Below are 26,403 nucleotides of genomic sequence, written 5' to 3' on the forward strand. Positions count from 1 at the left end.
TTAAATAAACATTGCTAGTGTTATCCACACCTGAAAATAATTGAAAAGCAGAGGTGAGATGACCATTCTTTGCCACCAAACAAAACAACAAAAGATCTTTAGCATTTGAACACCACTATACAATCTTTTAAGCAGACAAAAAATAAGCAACCAACCAATTTAATTTAACCACATGACCCTCTTCCACCCTTGGAAACTAAGGAACAACCATTCAGTTACAATTGAACCTTTCTTTTATTCAATAACTAGATCAACACATACTTTGAACGAAAGCTCCCTAAGCAAAGAAATCTTGCAGAACAATTTAATAGCAGAGGACCCAGACACCACACATTCCGCAACTGGCCGGTCAGGAGTACAGTGTCGAAAACCTGATTAGTTAACATAGAAATTTCACACCATTAAAGAGAATTTCAGCTGAGCAAACTTGAGACCAAAAACTGAGGCCAAATTTCCACTGCAAACTATGTCCAATACATTGTGGAATGCACCCTTGATGCCACACTGAAAATTCAATAGAAATACCTTTGCTTTGCTGAACAATGCATCAAAGACTATCCGGAGGGCTCAACATCTACAGGAAGATGCAACAGAGACCCTGCTAGTACAACAATTCACAGGAGCGAAAAAAGCCACCTATCACTCCTAGAAATTGGTCGCAAAATTATCAAGGAAAAACCCAAAATAGCGACCTTTCAGTCCCTTATGACAGTCAAAAACCCCTGAAGAATTGAAATACCTGATTGAATTTCGTGAAATTTACTTAATCATACAAGCAAAATAATAGCAATTTACAAATAACATCTGTCCACATAGAAACACCCTTTGTCAACAAATATACCCAAAAATAGATCAAGATTATTCGCGATCAGCAACAACCCATCATAGTCAACTTGAAAAACAAGACAGAATAATTTCTAATCCAACCGTAGTTGCTACTAAGATGCAATTCTTTCCAAAAAAGAGTAATGCTTAATGATGGAAAATAACAAGTCCTTGACAACCTCAGAAATCCAAAATTCAGTTATTTCAACTACATCGAATGATCTTTCGAATTGGTCAAGACTCTCCAGTTTGCCTTTCTTTAATAATCCCTGGCTCGCTGACAAAAAAACTATAGCGGTAGCCCTTTTAAATACCACTTGGACTTGTACGAATTAGTTGTAAGGACGAACCAAGCCCTCTAAAATAGAGCATCGAACCTCTCAGTGGGATCTTTCACTCACATTTTTTTCCACCAAGAACGTTTTATGAAAACTCTTTGACCCCTAAATTTGGAGTATCCTACTTTCACGTGATTCACAGGGTTCAACAAGCAATCGATATTTCACGACAGGTGGACGTTACCGTGCTGGAGACATCGAGGTGAGCTTGGCTCATGTGATCCTTTCCGAGTACTTGGCTTGTTTTTTTGGGCTTAACATCTAGGACAACACTAAATAAAATATCTCGAATAAAAACCTGCTCCCGTATACAAGTCGATAAAAACGGAAACAGAAGCTCCTTCAATTAAAACCCGTAAAACCGAATGGCCATTTGAATTTCATCAAAATTTTCTTCGACCTAAGATGGAAAGAATAACAATTAGGAAACAAAATCACTAAGCAAGGACAACCCCTTTTTTTTGCAGTATGAAACAACAGCAATAGGGAAAAAATCAAAGTAAACCCCCTTCTAGTAGTCGTCGACATGCGCTGATCATAGGGAATGATATCTATTTATCACGTATAAAAACAACAAGTGAGATGAAATACAACCCTTAGCACGGATCAGGCAAAAATGTGAATGAGTAAACACATAAAAATAAATAGCAAAAGATTTAAAAAAGGGAGATTCATACAGCCTCAAGAGACCTTCTTTCTGCCCCTTTAAAAAGTAGTAGCAACCCTGGAAAACAGATGTACCGGGTCGAAAGTCATGAATTATGCTTTCCTCGTAGACGCAAAAAAAAATAAACCCCCTTTGTGACAAATATATCAAAGGCGACAAGGACTATTCATATCTACGTCTACGATCAGCAATAATCAATCACTGTCAACCTGAAAAACCAGACATTGGCTAATTTCTCGTCCAACAGTAGACGCCACTAAACCAACCATTCAATAAATATAAAAAGTAACTCTGGTTGACAAGATGTAACAAATTCTTAACACCCTATGAAATCTGTTGCTTAGACGTCGCTTGCAATTCTCCTTGTTACATCCCTAAAGAAGAATGAAAAAACAAGAAATCCATGGACGCAAAATTATCAGGGCAAAACCCATAATAAGATTGGCTCGAATAAAAACCCACTCATGTAAAAAAGTCTATAAACTGAAAGTGAACATCCTTCACTAAAAACCTGTAAAAGCTCATGTCCGTTGAGGAGGGGAATTCATACAGCCTCAAGCGACCTTTCAGTCTTCTTATAACAGTCATAAAAATCCTGGAAAATTGAAATACCGGGCTGAATTTAGTGAAAATTGCTTCATCATAGCAATTTACAAAAAAACATCTGTAAGGATAGAAACCCCCTTTGTTGAGCAATACATCAAAAAATCGATAAAGATAGCCATATACAATCAGCAACAATCCATCATTGTCAATCTGAAAAACAAGGCATTGACGAATTTCTCATCCAACCGTAGTTGCACTAGCCAAACAATTCAATAAACAAGAAAATCAACTATTCGGCCACAAATTGACTACAAAAAAATACAATGCTTATTGACAGGAAATAACAAGACATTAACACCCACTGAAATCGTTTGCTTTGGCGTCAATTGCAATTCTCCTTTTCACAGCCCTAAAGAAGAAATGAAACAACATAATTATAGAACAACCCAAAATAAGCTCGAATAAAAACCTGCTCCGGTATACAATTCGACAAAAATGGAAACAAAAGCTCCTTCAATTAAAACTGAATGTCCATTTGAATTTCATGAAAATTTTCTTCAACCTAAGATAGAAATAATAACAATTAGCAAACAAAAACATTAAGCAAGGAACACCCCACAAATCTTCCACTATGAGAAAACAATATACAAGGATTACAACGGGAATGCTTTGCAGACTCACAAACCCACAAATCTTTGCTTGTCCTCTCACCCAAGATCGTACACAAGAGAGAATTGAGGAGAAACTTGAGAAGAAAAAACCGAGAGAACCCGAGAAAGCCCAAGAAAAAAACCTAAGAGAAACCTGACTCTCTCTTCTCTCTACTCTCCTCTCCTCTCCTCACTCTCTCCCTCTATTGTTTGCCGCCACTCTCTTCACGCAATAGTTTTTGGGACTTTTATATCTAGATTTCCAAAACCTAAAGAATTAAACCCTTTCTTATTTGGTTTCACACCAAAACAAGTAATTGCACCAATTTGGGTGGGAAACAAGCCAAGGTGGAGATTGTTGTGCATATGTCTTGTGTGGTGGTGTTTCTCACATCTTTTGCTTGTCGTTGGCTGCAAATCGTATTTGATCCTTGTTGAGGAGGTATTTCTTGGTTTTCCAACAAATCCTATTATTGATTCTCTAAGTATCATAATCTACACGTATCAAATTTCAACTTCAAGACGATTTCAATCTATTTCAATGGAATCAGAGAATCTTTTAAGTTACAACCGTTGATGGATGCATGGTAGTACTCATAAGGCAAGTAAAATAAAATCACCTAGAATGTCTTTCCAATATGCCAAGGCGTCAAGCATACAGTCCAACTCAGGAATGAAAACCAATACTTCGTTGGAATCTTGTCAATTGCAAGATTGCATATGCGCCACAAACCATCCTTCTCAATGCAAAACGAACCAGCACCGCAAGCAGCTCATCCTATCACAGTTCAGTACATTGACTAGAAGCTCATCTATTTGCCACCAAAATATTTTGTCTCACGAAGCTCATTTTTGGAATAAACTCACACCCAACACCAAATCAATGCAACGTTTTGGGATCTAACCATGTAATCAGCTATGTCTAATTGTATGCCATGCATGTATATCTCAAATGAACATTTCCACCAATCATACATGCTTTGATTTTTCATTCGTTGAAGGATTGTGAAAAGGTTTTCCTCTTCCTCTTTGAGTTTCTTAATCATCCATCTTCTGATAGGATCTCAATGTGTTTGCCAATACTCAACCTCTTCTCACTGGTCCCCCAATGAATTCCAATCCATCATCAGGATACAAACCATAGACCAGTTCATTCTCTACAATCCTTCATTCTATAGCTTGAACGAGCCTAGCTTCCAATTCTCCACCCAAAAATACTACATCTCCCCCGCCCCACCCCACCCCACGCTGGTTGATTGTTGAAAAGGTTCTCCTCTCCAAAACTGTATCACCTAACCTACCTTCCGATATTGGATTTGGGTATCCTGGCAAGAAATTTCTTCTTGTGGACTTTTGTCAAGTCGAATTTTTTTCTTCGTTACTTAGATTTCCAGTCTGGTTTTGACACAATTCACTAAGCTCTTCCATCAGCTGGACAGCTTGATGGATCAGGCCTCAAATCATCTAACTATATTGTATTTGACTGGCTCTACTACCATGCTACGACTTCAAGCAGCCATGTCAATTGAAGATTCAAATTTTATCATAGAAATCCCCACAAGAATCTCTACATGCTTCAAATTCAATCTTAGCAACCAAAATTTGTGCATAGAATCTCTACAAGCTTAAAGCTAATGGAGCAATCCCCACAAGAGCCGTCTGATAGAGAATTCTGACAACAGAAAATAGAAAAAAAATTTGCAAAATGAAAAGGTAGTGAGATTACATATATTTACAGATGTGAAACAACCAATTATTCCATAAGCTTAAGCTGTAGGAGAAGGCGTTATTTAGACTTTTATACTTTTAACACTCACCCTCATGTGCGGCCCATCTTTTTAATGTTGGCCTACACGTGGCACATGTGGCCCCTCTTTTGAGTTGGCCATTAGACGTGGATTTTTTAATATCAAGGAGTTTTGAACCTAGGACCTTTCCTCTGATACCATGTGAAACGACCAATTACTACAGAAGCTTAAGCTGTTGGAGAAGGCGTTATTTAATCTTTTATACTTTACAACATAGATTTCAGCAACTCTGATATTAGACAACTTGGAGCGCAAGGTGTCAGCTCTCCTCTCAATTTAGAAAGTGAAGTTCAACAAGAAATCATGGTATAACCATTTTATAAAACACTGGCTGATTACTTGTGGATTTAAATTGATTTTAAAATAACTTTTCACTGCCTACAAACTGTCATAGATACCCAACTCTCAAATAAACCATAGATTTTTGCTCATGGAGAGTTTTCTAAAAGCCACTAACACATCATCCTAAAATATAGCAAAGAGCACTAATTTCTAACACATGTAAAACCACTGTTTGGAGTGTGCCCAAAAAATCAGCTCCATCGGATCATCCTAACCTTCAGTCTATAGACGAACCTTCAGCTGAGGGGGCAAACCTTAAACAAATTGAAACTACAGGGGTGTATTTGTCACTTTTTAAATTATAGGGGTCGAAGTGGATGTGTCAGAAACTAGAGGGGGTGTAAATGTAATTATCCCATTTCTTATTGGATCCGAAATTCTCCGATATTCTTCTTTTGCCTCTCTTACACCCAAATCTCTCACAGTATTGATCTGAAACCAGCTGCGTTGTATTGATCTTTGATTTCTATAGCAAATCGTTATTATGAGGATTGGATCGAGGTCGCATCTCGAAGTTTCAGTTCTTCTTCTTTCTTCGATCATTCTATGCTCTCTTCCAGGTAAATTTCTATCTTCTTTCCGATTCTTATTCTCAAATTAGGGTTTGCCTTTCCTCTCTCTCTCTCTCTTTTGATTATGTTTGTGATTGAAAACGGAAGTGATGAAATAAAATATTAAATTTTGATTGGAAAAAAGATTAAAAGAAATAGAAGCGTTTTGAAGAAAATCAAGAAGGGGGTTTTACTAAATGTTATTAATGGTGGATTGCAAACATATGAATGTGACACACTGGAAGAGAACTATAATAGATTTGCTCAGGCCCTGTTTGTTTTGGAAGCCGATTATGGGGCTCAAAATTTACTTGTTTTGGAAGCCGATTATGGGGCTCAAAATTAAACGTAAATGTTAGATAATAATAAGTTTTGGACTCACAATCGGTTGTAAATTCGAAAACAAACAGGGCCTTAATGTTACGCCGTCATATGTGCACTAGGCAGTTATGTATGAGGGGTGAAAAATAGGCATGTGATAGTGAGTAGTTGCTAGATAATTTTATCTAAATGATAGGTTTGGATTTGAATAGTGTAGTTAGGTTGGTTTGGGTGGGGAATTTGTAGGGATTAGGAATAGTGTCCTGGTTTATCGGATAAGCAAAGGAGGAAATTGTATGCGTGGAGAAAGGAGAATGTTCAGAAAATTGGCATGAATAGAAGATAATTTGCAAGGTACCGCTGGCCTCAATACATTTAAAAGACAAGGCCCTGCAATGGTATCGTTGGTTGGAGATGACCAGAGAGGACCACTGGAGTGGGCCGACTTCATCCAAGCTCTAAACTAGTTCTATGAAGCAATATTAGGAACAATTTGAAGAGCTGACCAGTTGTACTAGTGGATTACCGGAAATTTTTTGTGAGTTGTTTCGTCAGTGGCCTTTGGGATGAAATTAAGGCAGGCATATCAATACAGCCATTGGGTTGGCATGGTTACAAGAAGAGAGCATTGAGGCCCTGGCTAGATAAACGAAGGGGAATTGGAAACCAGCAACGTCCAGTAATCCTAGCTCGAATCCATTTAACCAGGCTTCTCTACCTCCTATTCAGCGCCTGACACGAGCAGAAATGGATGAACGTAGGTTGAAGGGCGTATGCTTTAATTGCGATGAACGATACAACATTGACACAAATGTATAATTTTTTTTTATTAGATAGAGTTCAAGAGGATGAAGAGCTTGAGATCTTGACAGACAACACAAAACCCACTAAAGAGGAGCTCTAGATCTTGGTCTATGCATTAGCGGGCTCTACTTCCTATCATACCATGCGGATCGAGGGCTATATCGATAGGATGCCCATGATTATACTCATCGACTCTTGCAGTATGCACAACTTCTTGGATCCAGAGGTGGCCAAGCGTACCGGTTGTGATGTACAACCTACCAATCCCTTTCCGTATGTGTGGTCGGTGGAACAAAATTTAGAATCATAGCAGCATGCAAACGCTTCCAATGGGTCATTCAAGATACTACCTTCCTAGCAGATATGCTTCTACTGCCCTCGAGCAAGTGTGACATGGTATTGAGTGTCCAATGGCTCACTACTCTGGGTCTGATCGTATGGGACTTCAAACAATTGTGAATGGAGTTATCATTCAATTAGAGGTGCCATATTTTACGAGGATCCAAAGGAGTCGTCCAACGTATGATTTGTGGTCACGGACACGAGTGTTGCGAGTCGACACTGACACGGAGTGTCGGACACGGCAAACCCCCAAACTTTAGAAATGGGGATACGGCTAAAATAGAAAGTATATGTAATCATGACTTGTGGATATGGATTCACGTGTCTAGTTTCGACATGTATACGAGTTGTCTAAATGAGGTAAACACAATATTCAATAAAAAAACAGAATGTCACACTTGACAAGGTACAAAAACATGTCCACACACCCACATTAAGTCTAACACTTTCAGCAATACAAGTAAAAGTGTCCAAAGGAGTGTCAACACGTGTGGACACGCGTGTCATGTCGGACACGGCAGGACACGTGAGTCGGCAATAAATTTGAAGTGTCGGCTAAATCATAGCGTCCAACTGATTGATAGTAAGCGAATGGAGAAATTCTAATGAAGCTCGTGCTAGGAGCAGCCACACAACTATTTTCTTTGCCTATAGAAGAGGAGGAAGTAGCTTCTATTCCTACAATGTAACACTATTACGAAACCTTTTTGATGTGTTTGCCAAACCGCAGGGTCTCCCTCTGACCGGGTCAGAAGACCATTGCATACCTTTGAAACTGAGAAGCCAACCCCCTAATATCAGACTGTATCTCTACCTGTACATACCGAAGAACCAAATCGAAAAGGCAGTACAAGAGATGTTGGCTACCAGATTAATACGTCCCTATTTTAGCCTGTTTTCTTCTCCAGTTCTAATGGTGAAGAAGGATAACTCACATCGGATGTGCATGGACTATTGAACGCTAAACCGCAGCACTATTAGCGATAAATTTCCAATTCCTACCATGACAGGTTATTGGATGAGGGTTACATGGTGCTCGATATTTCTCCAAGTTGGACTTACGATCGTGGCTATCAGCCTATCACTAAATTCATGTTCACCCATTGGATGTGCACAAGACGACTTTTCGGATGCGTGAAGGGCACTACGAGTTCCTCATTATGCCCATCAGGCTAACCAATGATCCGTCTTCATTTCAGAGTTTGATGAATGAAGTATTCCATCTGCACTTTTGCAAGTTTATTCTTGTATTCTTTGACAATAGTTTAGTGTATAGCCAAAGCTGGCCGGCCCACCTTCAACATCTGCATGCGACACGCTCCAAAGCAAGCACCAACTTTACAGAAAGAGATCTAACATCAAAGTGCCTATTTGGTCGAAGTGAATTAGAATATTTAGGCCACTTCATTTCCCAGAATGGGGTAGCCGCCCGCAGACCCTTCAAAGATTTCCGCCATGGTACAGTTGTCTAAACCAAGGACTACGGTTGACTGGATATTATAGACGGTTCATTCTCGACTATGTGAAGAGTAGCTACCCTCTGACTCAATTGCTTAAGAAGGATACTTTTTGATGGGCAGAACAAGCCTGTGCATACCTAAAGAAGGCCACACCAGGTGTAGGAATCGTTGTCGTCCTGATGCAAGAGGGAAGGCGGATTGCATTCCTTAGCAAGGCCTTATCTAAAAAGAATTTAGGTCTCTCTACATATCATAAGTGGTGCTCGCCATCCTCTACCTAGTGGGAAAGTGGGGGCCTTATCTTGTTGGGCACCATTCCAAATCCAGACAGATCACAATCTCAAGTATTTGCTAGAGCAGCACGTCACATCTTCAACACAACAGAAGTGGCTTACCAAATTGTTGGGTTACGATTATGACATCATATATAAGAGCGGTCAAGAGAATAATGTAGCAGATGCACTCTCTGGACCACATGAAGCTGATGCTACCATGCATGCCTTGTCTGCCATACTTCCACAATGGCTAGATGTGATTCTGCAAAGTTGGGTTGTGGACCCCAACTTGTAAAAATTGGTGACAGAGCTCCAATCTGATTCGTTTATTTGCAATGTGATTGAACTAGTAAAAAGGAAAAAAATTATAAGGACAAAAATGTACTTTCACATAAAAAATTAATAAACAAATAGCTAATAAGTACCTGGAAAATAAGTGAAAAACCAACATATTTGTTATGATTTTTCCCCACTTTCTAGGATTCTTTCTTACAAAAGTGATGCAATCACACGGACCCAAGAGATGAGCAACCATTTAAATATCAAGGGAGCACTGTCTTCCAAACCGATGTGGGACTAAAGTTCCCAAGCAAAACAAAAGAAAGACATGAGAGAACTAAAAATTGAAGCACCTTTTCCAAGAACTTTTGAAATATGCTTTTGTAATACATAAAAATAAACAATCCCCACTATTTTAAAATTATTAGAAATCAAAATTATGGAAGTAATCAAGGCAAGCGAATAAGTTATTTATTAACAAGGCCTTAGTGTAGATAGATAGTAGAACTAGTGTCTTTAACCAAGAAATAAGAATAATAAACTAAGACAGCATATCATACACATAACAAATTTAGACACAACATATCATACACATAACAAATTCAGACACATGCATATTCTCATGTTGTAGCATTTTTCGGCTATAAAATTGATTTTGTGAGAAACTTTAGGAAATCCTATAAAATCACAGAAACGTATGGAAGCATATGCAAATGATAGAATTTAAAGATGAAAATTTAGGAAATGCAAAAATAAGCACAAAGACGCACTTAGAAACCATCACAAAAGCAATACAAATTAGCAAAGACAGGCGGGGTGGGAAAGGAGAGATGTGATAGACTGTCTCGTAACTCTCGTTAAAACATTTAAGAAATTCCATTCCATGTTGGATTCATCATTTTTTCGTATCAGTTTAGGCGTTTCTAGAACAAAAAGAAAAACAATAAAAATGATTGTAACAAACTTTGTTTCATATGCCAAACATATTTTTTCTGATTAGAAAAAAAAAAAACAAGAACTTTTTTTTGAAACATTGCCAAACACCCTCTTATTTTTACATTCTTCCCAAACACTCCATAAAATTGCCACCAAACATAACCTTCATAAGGTTGTGCCTTTGACCGGGAGTAGCCTATTAAAAACCAATCCTTGAAATATAAAAGAACATGATGACAAACTGGAATAAAACCCTCAATATCCAGGGTGGAGCAGGAATTCATAGCTGGTTTAGTAAATAACCTCTAGAAAATTCCCTTCATTTCTAATACTATACAATTTCCATTGAAGCTATCCATTGACTTGATTTAATCCTCAATCTGGTTATCTTTAGACTTTAGACATCCACTCCATGTGTAGTAAAACACATTGAGTAATGCAGAAAATTCAACCACCAAAATGATATCATATTCATTTCTGTGTAATCTCATTCTCTAGCCAATTAGTGGATATCTAGTAGTGTAAAATCTAAAATCTATAATTTCTATGTGCTGGTTGTTTCCTTGGAAGTAATCAGTAAATCAAGGAAAACAAGGAAATGATAAGGAAGAAGAAGAAAGAGTAGTTTTTGTGGGGATGAAAGTTGCACCATGTCTCTCTCTCTCTCTCTCTGTTACTATTCATAACATACATCTGACATGACAAAAATACTCATGCGTAAAATTCACAAAAATACTCTATTCCAACCCTCCCCCTTAAGTTGAACTATAGTTGTCAATCATTTCTATCTTGGAAAGACTGTCTCCGAGCTGTTTGCCTGCCACTGTCTTGGTTAGATCATGGCATTTTCTAAATGTCAACTGATCTCTTCAATTCTTTGCAGGAATTCTTTCATCAAGATATGTTACACTTGCTTCTATTCAAATTTTTGCAACCCATGAGTGGTTCAATGCCAAACCGACAGTTTATTTTCACTGCCAAGGAGGGAACAAGACAATTTTGCCAGATGTGAAGAAAACACACTTCATTTATACTTTCAAGGGTGAAGAATCTTGGCAGGTTTGTTTTATTTCAATTCCTAGGCAGCTTAAAATTGATATTCTTGGTCTTAGTTTTCATTAAAACCACTCTTCTTTTTTATTTATTTAGTTTTATTTCATGAAAGAATTATTGGTTTTAGAGTCTAGACATATTATTTATTGTTGCTTTTGGTTGTTGTTGCTGCTGTTTTTACCATATGAAAAAGCATACAAGTAGTTCTTTGCACCCCCTAAAGTACTTTCAATTTTCAAATTTGCTTCAAAATTTCTAGTTGTAGCCACTTATCCTTTATTTGAAGATTTTTTTGAGTAGTGTCTGTTGTCTAAATACAAAGGTTTTATTAATAGAAAGATAAACACACAAGAAATCAATAATTATAATGGTTCTATTAATTGAAAGACAATCATACAATAACTCAAAATGAAAATCACCATTGAAATATAATCATACAAGAACTCAAAATGACAATCACCAAGAAATTGGGAAGGAATCTCCCTTCTTTTCCAAGAATTGCGTCATCTCCCTTCAACGTGCCATGTCAACTGGATCTCTTTCCCCTGACAACTTTGCCTTCTTGTCACCATGTCATGTCAACGGTCCAAACTCCCAACCAAGTAGCTAGAAAGCCGCCAACCTTCTTGACAACTTTGCCTTCTGTTTGGAGTAATCTGCTATGCCTGATGAAGCACATTGTTATGAAGGATCTGACCTTATTATTTTAGGAAAAGGAAAACCCTTCATAACTGACGTAGAATGGATCTATGGAAGATATGCATCTCCGATACCAATTTGACGCAGGACGATCTACGAAAGGGTTGGATATGTAGCTCTGATACCAAATTCATGTAGAGCGATCTATGGAAGGAAATATCTTTCAAAGATTAGGCTCACTAGGGTGAAGAATTAAGTATGGCAAAGAAATTAGGATATGCTGGATATAGGGATTTGAATTTACTTGCAAGAGTGGAAAAAAAAATGAGTGAAAATCAGGGTTTTTGACTAGAATACCTTCTAATGACTTGAAGACTTTCCCCACTTAAATTCTCATAATACATACATGGGACCTATTTAAAACTCTCATAACTCAAAGAAACCAAGTGATTTTGGTGGGAAAAGACCATAGTACCCCTCTTATAACTTAAGAGACTATAACACTTTAAAAACTAAGTAAGACTCTTTTAACATTAATGACGGGTCCCATCTTCTTAACTTCATTCTTCATGGAATCTAATCCCCTACTTTAGAGGACTCGACCCTTTCGAGTATAATTGTCAGCGTCATTGCCAGAAGGTCGTCAGCTCTGATCTTTGCACGTGTGGGATACGGTTGTCCCTTCCAATGGACTAGGTATTTCCATCGTAGTATGTCAGACAAGCATATCCTCTGATGAGCATAACTTGGATTTCAACTTCAAGTTCAACATAATCTTTTAGCTTTACGAGCGTTAGTGGAACAAACAATACCGTGTCTACTTTTGTAGCATCATTCGCATCCTTGGGCACTAATTGAAGCTCTCACAGACTCTGTCGATTGACTTTTCTTTTTCAACTTTTCTTTTTCAGGCATAGTAAAGATATTCGCCATGTTTAGTGTTAACACATATGAGCCAAGTATCGTTGGAATCTGCTTTGTATGACAATAGTGACTCTGGTATGTCGCTCTAATTTCGTGCTCTTCATAGAAGGTATCAACAATGATTGTTCCGGTGCGAACTTATGATCGTGCATCCTGTGGAGTCTACAACGCTAGAAGATGTCCATTAAAATCTTGGTGAGTACGATCCACACGATCTAGGTGGGACTGCAACTCGGGTCCGGCAGGTCAGGTTTTCTTGAACCCCACCCTACCCGAGAAATTATCTCGAGTCGGGACGGGTTGTGTTTTCTTTGAGAAAACCCTAGGTTCAAAAACTCGACCCTGCCCAAGATAGTTTCTCGGGTTGGTTCGGGTTTTTATTATTTAGCGTAGGATAAAGACTAATTTCAACGATTGTAGAAAAGACATTTTCACACCAAAAATCTCTAGATTTATATCATCAAGTTTACAAATTTAAGAAAGAAACTATTTTTTCACATCACAAACATAATCAGCCTAATGGAAACAATTATATCAATATATTATAAATTAATTCGCCATGTTATTCAAGAGATATTTATGAAAGTCATAGTACACTTATGAGTCGGGTCGGGTTTTGGGTTTTTTTTCCTTTAAACCCTACCCGGCCCAAGATTGAGTCGGGTTTTTCAATCTAAAACCCTACCCAACCCAAGACCCATAATTTCTAAACCCGACCTTGGTTATTTTCAGGTCAGGTAAAATCCGACCCAAGTTGCAACCCTTCAAATTTGGCATTTAAGCCTTCCAACGACTCAACTATTCGGTCGGGTTCCATTAGACTCGAGTGATAATTAAGACCGCTACGTGTGGGTATACGATGGAAGCCCGGAGGCTAAAATGGAGCACTGATCTTAGGACGAAATAATATGAATGAGTGTGAGACCTTACAAGACCCAGGCTCTTATACAAATTTGAAGGGTCTATGGAAAGGTCTGGATATGTAGCTCTGATACCAATTTGATGTAGAACCGTTTATGAAAGGGTCTGGATTTATAGCTTTGATACCAATTTGAAGCAGGACGATCTGGATACGTAGCTCTGATACTAATTTCAAAGATTGGGCTCACTTTTTAGTCTACTCGGGTGAGGAATAAAGTTTGACAATGAAAACAGGATATGTGTAGGGATTTGAATTTAGTGGCAAGAGTAGACTCTTGTAGTAGGGAAGAAGGATGAAAAGGAAGTGTGAAAATTAGGGTTTTGAATCCTAAATATGCGGGTCTTGACTTATGCCGAAAAGTGCACGTATGCCTGGAAGGTGCAGACGTATGCCGAAACAGTGGAGATGTATGTCGTAAAGGTGCAGGCAAAGGTTTTGGCAAGATTAAGGGATGCGGGGATTAGGGTAAGATGGGATGGGTAAAACAAGAAGAAAAATTAGGGTTTTGAGGTTTTAGGAAAGAGGAATGAATATTTTCAGTTCTTGGGCTGATTGTTTTTCTAGAAGAAACTGAGAAATGAGTAGAGAAACTAGGAAAAGTATGGATTGCAAGTAATGAAGAAACAAGATACTTCTCTCATGGCATCCCACCAAGAGTTTTTCTTGGCATCTCTCACCAAAAAAGAAGAATATGCTAGAATCACACTAGCAATTCTGAGATTTTGCACTAAGGGAACACTAGACATCGCACAAGGCATCACACCCTAAAGAACAGATATCACTTCCACACGAGAGAGAAAAAATTTCAAATCTTTATTCATTCCATCATAGTATAGCGTCAATGAAAAGTACCTTGAGGCTACTTATATATAAGAAAAGAAAGAGAACTAAAAAGTTCTAAAATCCTAGTAGAAAACCTAACACTTTTGGACTAAAATACCCTCTAATGACTTAAAGGATCTCTCCGCACAAAATTTTCATAATACATGTGTGGGGCCTATTTAAAACTCTCATAATTCAAAGAAACCAAGTGATATTGATGTGAAAAGACCATGGTACCCCTGTTATAACTTAAAGAGACTTAAATAACACTCTAAAAACAAAGTAAAACTCTTTTTAACATGAACGATAGGCCCTATCTTCTTGATTCATCATGGCCTCTTGGATGGTCTCCCATCAATAACCCACTGGCCTTGAATTTTGTCTGCCTTGTCACTGAAATTTGGTTTCTGGAAACCTGCAGGTAGTCCATTGCAATTTTCAAATGATGTCCAAGGGCCATTATGTTCCTATTCTATGAACTGAAAATTTATATAAGATGATCTTGCTAAATCAAAGGAAGAAGAGAATTTATGTTCCTATTCTCCAAATTTAAAGATTTGATTGTTTTTTTAAGAGATGGAACAAATTTAATAGAAAAAAAGAGCATAAACATGCAAAAAATGTAAAAATATATTGAGAGATGCAAGGCCACACTAAATCCCAAAACAAGAACCTTGAGAAAAATGGGAATTGATGTAAGAACATGAAGACTTTTTATCATTAAAAAAATGAAGAATTTCTCCGACAACAAGGGGAATTAATTCGGCAGCAAAGGGAATAGGATATGTAGATGAAAGAGATTTGAGCTCAGTTTGCAATGATTACTCAATTCTGACGCAATAAAGGGGTGCCAATTGCCCTGGGACCTGTCAAGATCAAGATGAACCCTAGGCATCAAGAGATGCATCAAGCTCCAATTGATTCAAGATATGCCGACAAAAGTTCGTAAGAAGTTGAAGATGAACTCCTTGAAACTGGAGTTGCTTATAGCTACGATAGTGATGAAGAAGAATCTATAAAAGATAGAATGGATTTGAATGAAATGGTAAAGCTAGGCTTGATTTCTAGTATTACTTCAGGTATGATTTTTGAAGAGAAGGCATTCAATGAAGAACATTACATTCCTTTTACTAATATTGATTTTTCAAGATTGTAAGGGTTCGACCCATCTTAAAAACATTCTTTTGGAAATCTAGTTCAGACAATTGAAATTAGAATCGAAATCAAGTTCAGACAATTGAAGTCTTTCTATAGAATGATAGAATGTATTCCTTGAAGTCAGAAAGAAGAAGTGAACGAGAGAATTGGAAATTTATCATTGGATGGTAATGTAAACCTTGAAGAAAAATTTAAGGTCGATAGTTTCTTGGTTATGTACTTATGTTGGATCAATGCAATACGAAAAGGTTGGCAACATCTATAGTAGTGCTTTTTTTTATGACAGCTAGATTGCCATAAATTGATGATGAAAACTCGAGGGCGAGTTCTTTTCAAGAGGGGGCGATTGATGTAATACATCTCGTACACATTGAAGTAAAGACCTATATGTACAACTTGTAGAGCGTTCGAAGGAAATCAAAAGATACACAGAAGGGGTCAAAGGAAGGAATGTTCATGACTGAGGCAATGCGAGAGAATGAAAGCATCAGAACAAGAGAAGTATCAACACTAGTGCAAGAGAAGAGGAGTTTTCCCCCACGAAATTAGGACCCACTCTATAATTTAAGTTAAGTGTGTTTTAGTCATGGGAAAAGGGGAACCACTTCACTATTCATGCACTTTTCATAACAAAGGTTTTAAATTTCAGCCGACACCGGTGCAAGAGAAGAGGAGTTTTCCCCCACGAAAATAGGACCCACTTTATTTTTTAAGTTAAGTGTGTTTTAGTCATGGGAAAAGAGGACCCACCTCACTATTCACGCACTGTTCAGAACCAAGGGTTTAAATTTCGGTCCAAACGACACATTTCAGCCGAGATATTTCGGTTTCGGGCAAAGCCGAAACGAAATTTACATGAAATCATTTTTTTACTAGAGTTTGCTGAAATGTCGCTGAAATTTCAACTGAAATTTTGTTTTGACCTTTTTTACAAAATTTCGGTGGAAATTTTAGACATTTCGATGGAATTTTTTTTAAAAAAGAACAAAATTATTTTCATATTCGTCGTTCAGTGGTCACGAGTGGAGTGCGTAAGCCCATTTCCACTGAAATCGAAATATTTCAGTTTCGGTGGTGACCGAAACTGACACCGAAACTCAAATTTAAAACCTTGGTTCAGAACACTATCCAGTATTCACGCAATGTTCACAACACTATTCACGGATTGTTCACATCATTATTAAGGTTTTTTTTTTGTTTTTGTTTTGTAGTTTAAGTGTTTTATTTTTTCCATCAGGATCAGGGTTTAAAGTGGGTGTCAAGGTGAAAAGGATATAAATATCAATGTAAAGCTCACTTTAGGGAACTTTTTGAAAGGTGAATGAGAAGAAAGTTTTTGGGGAGTTCTTTTCTTTGTTCTTGTGCAGCTTTGCTGTTTTTGTTTACCCTTAGAGTGTGTTTGGATTACAGGAATAATGAATCAGTATTGAAATCAAATTCCAATTCCCACGGTAAAAGGAAATATCAATTCTGATTCTACTGTTTGGGTAAGCATTATAATCGCTAAATAGGGAATTTGTAAGTGGTGAAAGATTTTCTCCCTAAATTTAGAGAGAGATATTTTCTCCCTGAATTTAGTCGTCTGGAGGAGGGAGGGAGGGAGGGAGGTAGGGAGAATTTTTCACTAGATAGGAGAGAGCCAACCGGTATTGAAAATCGTGCGTTATCAAAATCTGCCCGATATTCCCTCAAATATTCTGCCGCACATTTCCTTTTATGACAAAAGTGCATTCCAAGTGCTGGAATTTGCGGATAGAGAATCAGACGTCAATTCTGATTCCCTGTTCCGGTAATCCAAACTCGCCCTTAAGAATTTGGAGGAGAAAACTGCTATCTAGAATACCTTTTTGCTATAGATTTTGTTGGCAATTTGAAGGGTTAATTCACAACTGTATCAATCCGGAATCCGGATCAATTTTTTTACTGTAATGTGAACACTCAAACCTGTCATCTATTTCAAAGATTGAAATAGACTGAGTGTTTTTAGTTTAGAGAGATAAACTCATCTTGAGTTCAAGGAAACTTCAGATGTAAATCAGTTTGTGATTCATAAAAAGTTCATAAAAAGTTCAGATGTAAATCAGTTTTTACATGTAAACATACAGTTCATACAGAAAAGTTTTGGTTGCGAAAGCTAACAGTGAAATTGCACATGCTCATTTATTTTTTGCAGCATTTATTTTTTGCAGCCTCTGACAGAGCTTCCAGATAGCAAATGCAAGCGATGTGGGTTTTATGAAAAGTATACTATAACATCAGACGACGTATTTGATGAGTGGGAGCTTTGTCCCGCCGATTTTATGGCCCCGGATGGAAAATATGTTCGGTTTAAGGATAAGGAATTCAATGCTACATTTATGTGTACCGAGTGTGCCCGTACCGAATCCGGTGAGTGTTTCTACAGATATCAGTTTATTATATTATATCATATGTTATCGTGCTTAATGCATTTTTTCCATTTTATTACAACACATCATCTTTTGTGGTGCTTAATATTTTTTACCCATCTTCATATCATGATTCCTGCATAACAATGAGTGAATTGCATCCGATTTGAAACTAATGTTAGAAAATAGACTTTGTATAAGATTCAGTGTATTGCAGTGCGGTTTCAGAGCTTATGGAATGAATAAAGATAACTCTAATCAGGAATATAGAAAAATTTCAAGCCGGGGGGACTTGAGCTCTACCCCTGTAACAATGAAGGCCCTGTTTGTTTCAGATGTGAAAACTGATGGTGGCCCTCACCATTGATTGTCACAATCTGAAACGAACAGGGCCTAAGAAATCTAGTTTCTAGCTGCAGGATACGTTCACACAAATAGGCATGAACACCTGAATGTTCTACCACGAAAAGGTTAGTGTATGAATGTTTGAATTTTATATATGCATGCCTGTAGGTTCTGTCAGAAGTTCAAGATCAGAAAATGGAGATACTCATAAGGGGATGAGTGTGATTTTAGTGATAATGATCAGTGCAATAGTTTCTGTTGTATCTGTTACTGGCTTGGTGGCTCTGTACAGATACTGGCAAAGGAAGAAGAGGGAACAAGACCACGCTCGGTTTCTAAAGCTCTTTGAAGAGGGCGACGACATACCATTAAAAAAAACAACTTTTATCTCGTGTAAAATAGCTTGATAGAGGCAGTTATGGCATTAAGAAGTCTGCAGGAACGCAGAAGTAATGTAAATCAGTTCGATAGTAATTGATGTTGAACAATCTAAACTATTAGTTGCAACTTTTCTTAATTTGGAACCAAATTATTGTTATAATTTTTTTGTGATTTTAAGACTGGGTTGTATTTATGTAAAAGTACAATGCCAAGAGTCCTAAAAATCGGAAAGTACTGTTTGTCCAATAATTACACAACCAATTCTACTGATCAATATCACGCAAAGATTAAATTGTAAAAATATTACGGTCCCTATCCTTTGTACAGATTATTGTAAATTTTGCCCCAGAAATTGATGAACAAAAACAAGTCTTTAGTATATAATTGAGGAACTGCCTACAGTCCAAAAAAAAAGGGGCAAGTCTTTAGTTCTCAAGAGCTTATAGAGATAACGCAACAAGAGCCTTCAATTTCCAAAACAACTTTTTTCTAGAATCTTAAAAAATTGCCCCAAAAGTAGACTACATTGATATGTCTCAATGTCCACCAAAACTTCCACTTTTGAATCCTAATCCTATTTCTAATGAAAATAAATAAGTTAAAGACATTGGTCAAATTCAATTAAACCACCAGTATCAATCGGTCTTATTAGGGCTGCAACTCGGGTCGGGTTTTGGAGAACCCAACCCTACCCCCGAGAAATATCTCGGGTCGAGTCGGGTTTTTTTCCGGAAAACCCACGATTGCCAAACCCAGCCCTACCCATGATAAATCTCGGGTCGGGTTGGATTTTTTCACGTTGGCGCAATTTTTTAAGGAAAATTCTTGTTTGGCAAGGCAACTCAACTCATAGAAGTAGAAATTACACTCACATTACACTTGAAACAAACAATGTTGTAATTACAATCAAACAATGCTGAATTAAACGCTTGAATCAGCTCAACTCATAGAAGCAGAAATTACACTCACATACAATAACAGTGGATGCGTGGGTTTTCACTTTTAACTTTTAACAATAGAAAAAAATGTACATACTATAACTTATGTAACTCGGGTGGGGTCGGGCCCCTTCAAACCCGGCTCGACCCGAGATTCATGCGGGCTTTTGAATGCTCAACCCGGCTCGACCCGAAACCCATGAAACCTGAACCCGACCCAGGTTATTTTCGGGTCGGGTCGATGCGGGTCGGGTAAAACCCGGCTCGAGTTGCAGCCCTAGGTCTTATTGCTCATTCATGGTTTTCTGCTGGTCTGGGGAGGGGGGGGCGCTTAAAGTTAACTAAGCTATAACCAAATGATTTAAAAGAATTTATATTATCCAACTAAACAAATTAAAATAACACCCCTAGAGAAATAAATGATGGCCCTTATTTTGTAGGTCCAAACTCTCTCAGTAGCATGTTTCAGTCTTCCCCAATAAAATAAAATAAAAAAGCACACACAGGAAGCTATCATTACCAGTTGGGTTTTTTGCCAAATGGGAACTCAACCGACTAAGCTAAATAACAAAGGTGCATTCTCCTTTGAAAATTAACCAGTTAAACCAAAAATTCACCCTTGCAAATTAAATAAACATTGCTTGTGTGATCCACACCTGAAAATAATTGAAAAGCAGAGGTGAGATGACCATTCTTTGCCACCAAACAAAACAACAAAAGATCTTTAGCATTTGAACGCCACTATACAATCTTTTAAGCAGACAAAAAATAAGCAACCAACCAATTTAATTTAACCACATGACCTCTTCCACCCTTGGAAACTAAGGAACAACCATTCGGTTACAATTGAACCTTTCTTTTATTCAATAACTAGATCAACACATACTTTGAACGAAAGCTCCCTAAGCAAAGAAATCTTGCAGAACAATTTAATAGCAGAGGGCCCAGACACCACACAGTCCGCAACTGGCCGGTCAGGAGTACAGTGTCGAAAACCTGATTAGTTAACATAGAAATTTCACACCATTAAAGAGAATGCTCAGCTGAAACAATGAAAAACTTGAGACCAAAACTGAGGCCAAATTTCCACTGCAAACTATGTCCAATACATTGTGGAATGCACCCTTGATGCCACACTGAAAATTCAATAGAAATACCTTTGCTTTGCTGAACAATGCATCAAAGACTATCCAGAGGGCTCAACATCTACAGGAAGATGCAACAGAGACCTGCTAGTACAACAATTCACAGGAGAGAAAAAAGCCACCTATCACTCCTAGAAATTGGTCGCAAAATTATCAACGAAAAACCCAAAATAGCGACCTTTCAGTCCCTTATGACAGTCAAAAACCCCTCAAGAATTGAAATACCTGATTGAATTTCGTGAAATTTACTTAATCATACAAGCAAAATAATAGCAATTTACAAATAACATATGTCCACATAGAAACACCTTTTGTCAACAAATATACCCAAAAATAGATCAAGATTATTCGCGATCAGCAACAACCCATCATAGTCAACTTGAAAAACAAGACAAAGAATAATTTCTAATCCAACCGTAGTTGCTACTAAGATGCAATTCTTTCCAAAAAAGAGTAATGCTTAATGATGGAAAATAACAAGTCCTTGACAACCTCAGAAATCCAAAATTCAGTTATTTCAACTACATCGAATGATCTTTCGAATTGGTCAAGACTCTCCAGTTTGCCTTTCTTTAATAATCCCTGGCTCACTGACAAAAAAACTATAGCGGTAGCCCTTTTAAATACCACTTGGGCTTGTACGAATTAGTTGTAAGGACGAACCAAGCCCTCTAAAATAGAGCATCGAACCTCTCAGTGGGATCTTTCACTCACATCTTTTTCCACCAATAACGTTTTATGAAACTCTTTGACCCCCGAATTTGGAGTATCCTACTTTCACGTTATTCACAGGGTTCAACAAGCAATCGATATTTCGCAACAGGTGGACGTTACCGTGCTGGAGACATCGAGGTGAGCTTGGCTCATGTGATCCTTTCCGAGTACTTGGCTTGTTTTTTTGGGCTCAATATCTAGGACAACGCAAAATAAAATATCTCGAATAAAAACCTGCTCCCGTATACAAGTCGATAAAAACGGAAACAGAAGCTCCTTCAATTAAAACCCGTAAAACCGAATGGCCATTTAAATTTCATGAAAATTTTCTTCGACCTAAGATGGAAAGAATAACAATTAGCAAACAAAATCATTAAGCAAGGACAACCCGTTTTTTTTGCAGTATGAAACAACAGCAATACGGAAAAAATCAAAGTAAACCCCCTTCTAGTAGTCGTCGACATGCGCTGATCAAAGGGAATGATATCTATTTATCACGTATTAAAACAACAAGTGAGATGAAATACAACCCTTAGCACGGATCAGGCAAAAATGTGAATGAGTAAACACATAAAAATAAATAGCAAAAGATTTAAAAAAGGGGAATTCATACAGCCTCAAGAGACCTTCTTTCTGCCCCTTTAAAAAGTAGTAGCAACCCTGGAAAACAGATGTACCGGTTCGAAAGTCATGAATTATGCTTTCCTAGTAGACGCAAAAAAAGAAAAGAAAATGATAAGAGAATCTCAAAGCATAGAAACCCCCTTTGTTGACAAATATATCAAGGCATTGACGAATTTCTCATCCAACCGTAGATGCACTAGCCAAACAATTCAATAAACATGAAAATCAACTATTCGGCCACAAATTGATTACAAAAAAATACAATGCTTATTGACAGGAAATAACAAGTCATTAACACCCACTGAAATCGTTTGCTTTGGCGTCAATTGCAATTCTCCTTCACAGCCCTAAAGAAGAAATGAAACAACAAGAAATCATCGGTCGCATAATTATAGAACAACCCAAAATAAGCTCGAATAAAAACCTGCTCCGGTACGGTATACAATTCGACAAAAATGGAAACAAAAGCTCCTTCAATTAAAACCGAATGTCCATTTGAATTTCATGAAAATTTTCTTCAACCTGAGATGGAAATAATAACAATTAGCAAACAAAAACATTAAGCAAGGAACACCTCTTTTTTTTATGTATCAAACAAGAGCGACACTTTTTTTTATGTATCAAACAAGAGCGACACAGAAAAAAATCGAAGTAAACATTTTCTAGTAGTCGACATGCGCTGATCACAGGGAATTACATATCACATCTGAAAACATTAAACAAAAAGTGATGAATATAACCCTTAGCACGGATCAGGCAAAAAAGTGAATGAGATAAACACATCAAGAGAAATAGCAGAAGACTGAAAGAAAGGGGATTCATACAGCCTCAGGAGACCTTCTTTCTGCCCCCTTTAAAAAGCCGTAGCAACCCTGGAAAACAGATGTACAGGGTCAAAATTCATGAATCAGGCTTTCCTCGTGGAAGAAAAAAATATAGAAATTTATAAGAGAAAATCTCAAAGCTTAGAAACCCCCTTTGTTGACAAATATATCAAAAGAGACAACGACTATTAATTATCTACGATCAGCAACAACCCATCATTGTCAACCTGAAAAACCAGACATTCTAATTCCTCGTCCAACGGTAGACGCAGCTAAACCAACCATTCAAAAAAATTTGAAAGTAACTCTTGTTGACAAGATGTAACAAATTCCGAACACCCTCTGAAACCCGTTGCTTAGACGTATCTTGTGATTCTCCTTGATACCCTAAAGAACTGAAACAACAAGAAATCCATGGACGAAACATTATCAGGGCAAAACCAATAATAAGATGGCTCGAATAAAAACCCGCTCATGTAAACAAGTCGATAAAACCGAAAGTCAACGTCCTTCACTAAAAACCTGTAAAAGCTCATGTCAGTTAGAGGAGGGGAATTCATACAGCCTCCAGAGACCTTCTTTCTGCACCTTTAAAACGTAGTAGAAACCTGGAAAACAGATGTACCGGGTCGAAATTCGTGAATTACACATTCCACGTAGAAGCAAAAAAAAGGAAATTGTTAGAGAAAATCTCAAAGCATAGAAACCCCTTTCTTGATAAAAATATCAAAGGCGACAAGGACCATTCACCATCTACAATCAGCAACAGACCATCATTGTCAACCTGAAAAACCAAATATTCTAATTCCTCGTCCAACAGTATACGCCACTAAACCAACCATTCAAAAGAAATAAAAAGTAACTCTTGTTGACGAGATGTAACAAATTCGTTGCTTAGACGTTGCTTGTGATTCTCCTTGTTACAACCCTAAAAAAGAACTGAAAAAACAAGAACTCCATGGAGACAAAATTATCAGGGAAACACCCATAATAACAAATTCGTTGCTTAGACGTTGCTTGTGATTCTCCTTGTTACAACCCTAAAAAAGAACTGAAAAAACAAGAACTCCATGGAGACAAAATTATCAGGGAAAAACCCATAATAAGATGGCTCGAATAAAAACCCACTCATGTAAACAAGTCGATAAAACAGAAAGTCAACGTCCTTCACTAAAAACCAGTAAAAGAACATGTCCGTTAGAGGAGGGGGAATTCATACAGCCTAAAGCGTCCTTCTTTCAGTCTCTTATGGCAGTCTTAAAAATCCTGGAAAATTGAAATACCAGACTGAGTTTCGTGAAAATTGCTTCATCATACAAGCAAAATAATAGCAATTTGCAAACAACAAGGATAGAAACCCCCTTTGTTGACCAATACTTCAAAAAATCGATCCAGATCACCATATAAGATCAGCAACAAACCATCGTTTGTCAATCTGAAAAACAAGGCATTGACGGATTTCTCATCCAACCGTAGTTGCTACTAGCATAATAATTAAATAGAAATATAAAACAATTATACGGCCAGAAATTGATTACAAAAAATTGACAGGAAATAACAAGTCCTTCAAACCCCCGGAAATCCCTTGCTTTGGCGTCAATTGCAATTCTCCTTTTCACGACCCTAAGGAAAAAAAGGAAACAACAAGAAATCCTTGGTTGCAAAAATATGGAGGACAGCCCAAAATAAGATGTCCCAAAATAAGATGTGTCGAATAAAAATTTGCTCCCGTATACAAGTTGATAAAAACAGAAAACAGAAGCACCTTTTACTAAAACCCGTAAAACCGAATGTCCATTTGAGTTTCATGAAATTTGTCGCTTAGACGTCACTTGGGGTTCTCCTTGTTACAACCCTAAAGAAGAACTGAAACAACAAGAAATCCACGGACGCAAAATTATCAGGGCAAAACCCATAATAAGATGGCTCGCATAAAAACCAGCTCATGAAAACAAGTCGATAAAACTGAAAGTCAATGTCCTTCACTAAAAACCTGTAGAAGCTCATGTTCGTTAGAGGGGGAATTCAAACAGCCTAAAGCGACCTTCTTTCAGTCTCTTATGACAGTCTCAACAAACCGGGAAAATTGAAATACCAGACTGAGTTTCGCGAAAATTGCTACATCATACAAGCAAAATAATAGCAATTTGCAAACAAAATAGACAAGGATAGAAACCCACTTTGTTGACCAATACTTCAAAAATTCGATCAAGATCACCATATAAGATCAGCAACAAACCATCGTTTGGCAATCTGAAAAAACAAAGCATTGACGGATTTCTCATCCAACCGTAGTTGCTACTAGCATCACAATTAAATATAAATGAAAAACAATTATTCGGCCAGAAATTGATTACAAAAAACCAATGCTTATTGACAGGAAATAACAAGTCCTTAAAACCCGCTAAAATCCCTTGCTTTGGCGTCAATTGCAATTCTCCTCTTCACGGCCCCAAGTAAAAAATGAAACAACAAGAAATCCTTGGTTGCATAAATATCGAGGACAGCCCAAAATAAGATGTGTCGAATAAAAACTTGCTCCCGTATACAAGGCGATATAAACAGAAAACAGAAGCTCCTGCAATTAAAACCTGTAAAACCGAATGTCGATTAGAATTTCGTGAAAATTTTCTTAGACCAATGATGCAAATACCAAGAATTAGCAAACAAAAAAATTAAGCAACGACAACCCCTTTTTTTGCAGTATCAAACAAGAGTGATACAGAAAAAATCAAAGTAAACCCTCTTCTGGTAGTCGACCTGCGCTGATCGTAGGGAATGATACCTAAATATTACGTCTTAAAACATCAAAAAAAAGTAAGATCAAATATAACCCTAGGTAGGGATCAGGCCAAAAAGTGAATGACATAAACACATCAAGAAAATAGCTAAAGATTAAAAGAAGGGGGATTCATACAGCCACTAGAGAACTTCTTCTTGCCCCTTTAAAAATTTGTAGCCACCCTGGAAAACAGATGTCCCAGGTCGAAATTCATGAATTATACTCCTCGTAGAAGCAAAAAAAAAAGGAAATTGATCAGAGAAAATCTCCAAGAATAGAAAACCCCTTTGTTGACAAATATATCAAAGGCGACGAGGACTACTCATCATTTACGATCAGCAACAACCAATCATTGTTAACCTGAAAAACCAGACATTGGCTAATTTCTCGTCCAACAGTAGACCCTACTAAACCAACCATTCAATAACTACAAAAAGCAAGTCTTGTTGACAAGATATAACAAATCCTTAACACCCTCTGAAATCCGTTGCTTAGACGTCACATGCAATTCCCCATGTAACAACCCTAAGAAGAAATGAAACAACAAGAAATCCATGGATGAAAAATTATCAAGGCAAAACCCACAATAAGATGGCTCGAA

The 26,403-nt window shown here is 37.4% G+C and overlaps 1 protein-coding gene and 1 long non-coding RNA gene across 4 annotated transcripts in view; one reads left to right on the top strand and one right to left on the bottom strand.

Annotated features, from left to right (window-relative positions):
- Nucleotides 1-18,952, top strand: part of LOC143849757 (uncharacterized) — a 32,678-nt gene extending 13,726 nt beyond the window's left edge. Inside the window, exons 1-4 of one of the 2 annotated variants that reach the window (XM_077358932.1) lie at nucleotides 5,478-5,736; nucleotides 11,028-11,203; nucleotides 17,852-18,050; nucleotides 18,563-18,952. In XM_077358932.1, the coding sequence (XP_077215047.1) occupies nucleotides 5,661-5,736; nucleotides 11,028-11,203; nucleotides 17,852-18,050; nucleotides 18,563-18,801 (690 nt within the window). In that variant the 5' untranslated portion in view covers nucleotides 5,478-5,660 and the 3' untranslated portion in view covers nucleotides 18,802-18,952. Of the gene's footprint in view, nucleotides 1-5,477; nucleotides 5,737-11,027; nucleotides 11,204-17,851; nucleotides 18,051-18,562 lie in introns of those variants that run through there. The other variant, XM_077358933.1, reaches the window with a different exon arrangement.
- On the bottom strand, nucleotides 45-26,396 carry LOC143849759 (uncharacterized). 2 transcript variants are annotated; one of them, XR_013235808.1, is made up of 6 exons: nucleotides 22,621-26,384; nucleotides 2,739-2,785; nucleotides 2,530-2,586; nucleotides 2,040-2,425; nucleotides 526-1,932; nucleotides 45-371 (listed from the first exon to the last, which is right to left on the bottom strand). It is a non-coding gene; the product is annotated as an uncharacterized LOC143849759 (long non-coding RNA). The 2 variants fall into 2 exon arrangements; XR_013235809.1 differs by lacking the exons at nucleotides 45-371; nucleotides 526-1,932; nucleotides 2,739-2,785 and having other exon boundaries at nucleotides 2,407-2,425; nucleotides 22,499-26,396.
- Between the last annotated feature and the right edge of the window lie 7 nt (nucleotides 26,397-26,403).

The sequence above is a fragment of the Tasmannia lanceolata genome, unplaced genomic scaffold (genome assembly GCF_043159265.1).
Source record: "Tasmannia lanceolata isolate RefF3 unplaced genomic scaffold, GAP_Taslan_0.1 ptg000018l, whole genome shotgun sequence".
Taxonomy (NCBI): domain Eukaryota; kingdom Viridiplantae; phylum Streptophyta; class Magnoliopsida; order Canellales; family Winteraceae; genus Tasmannia; species Tasmannia lanceolata.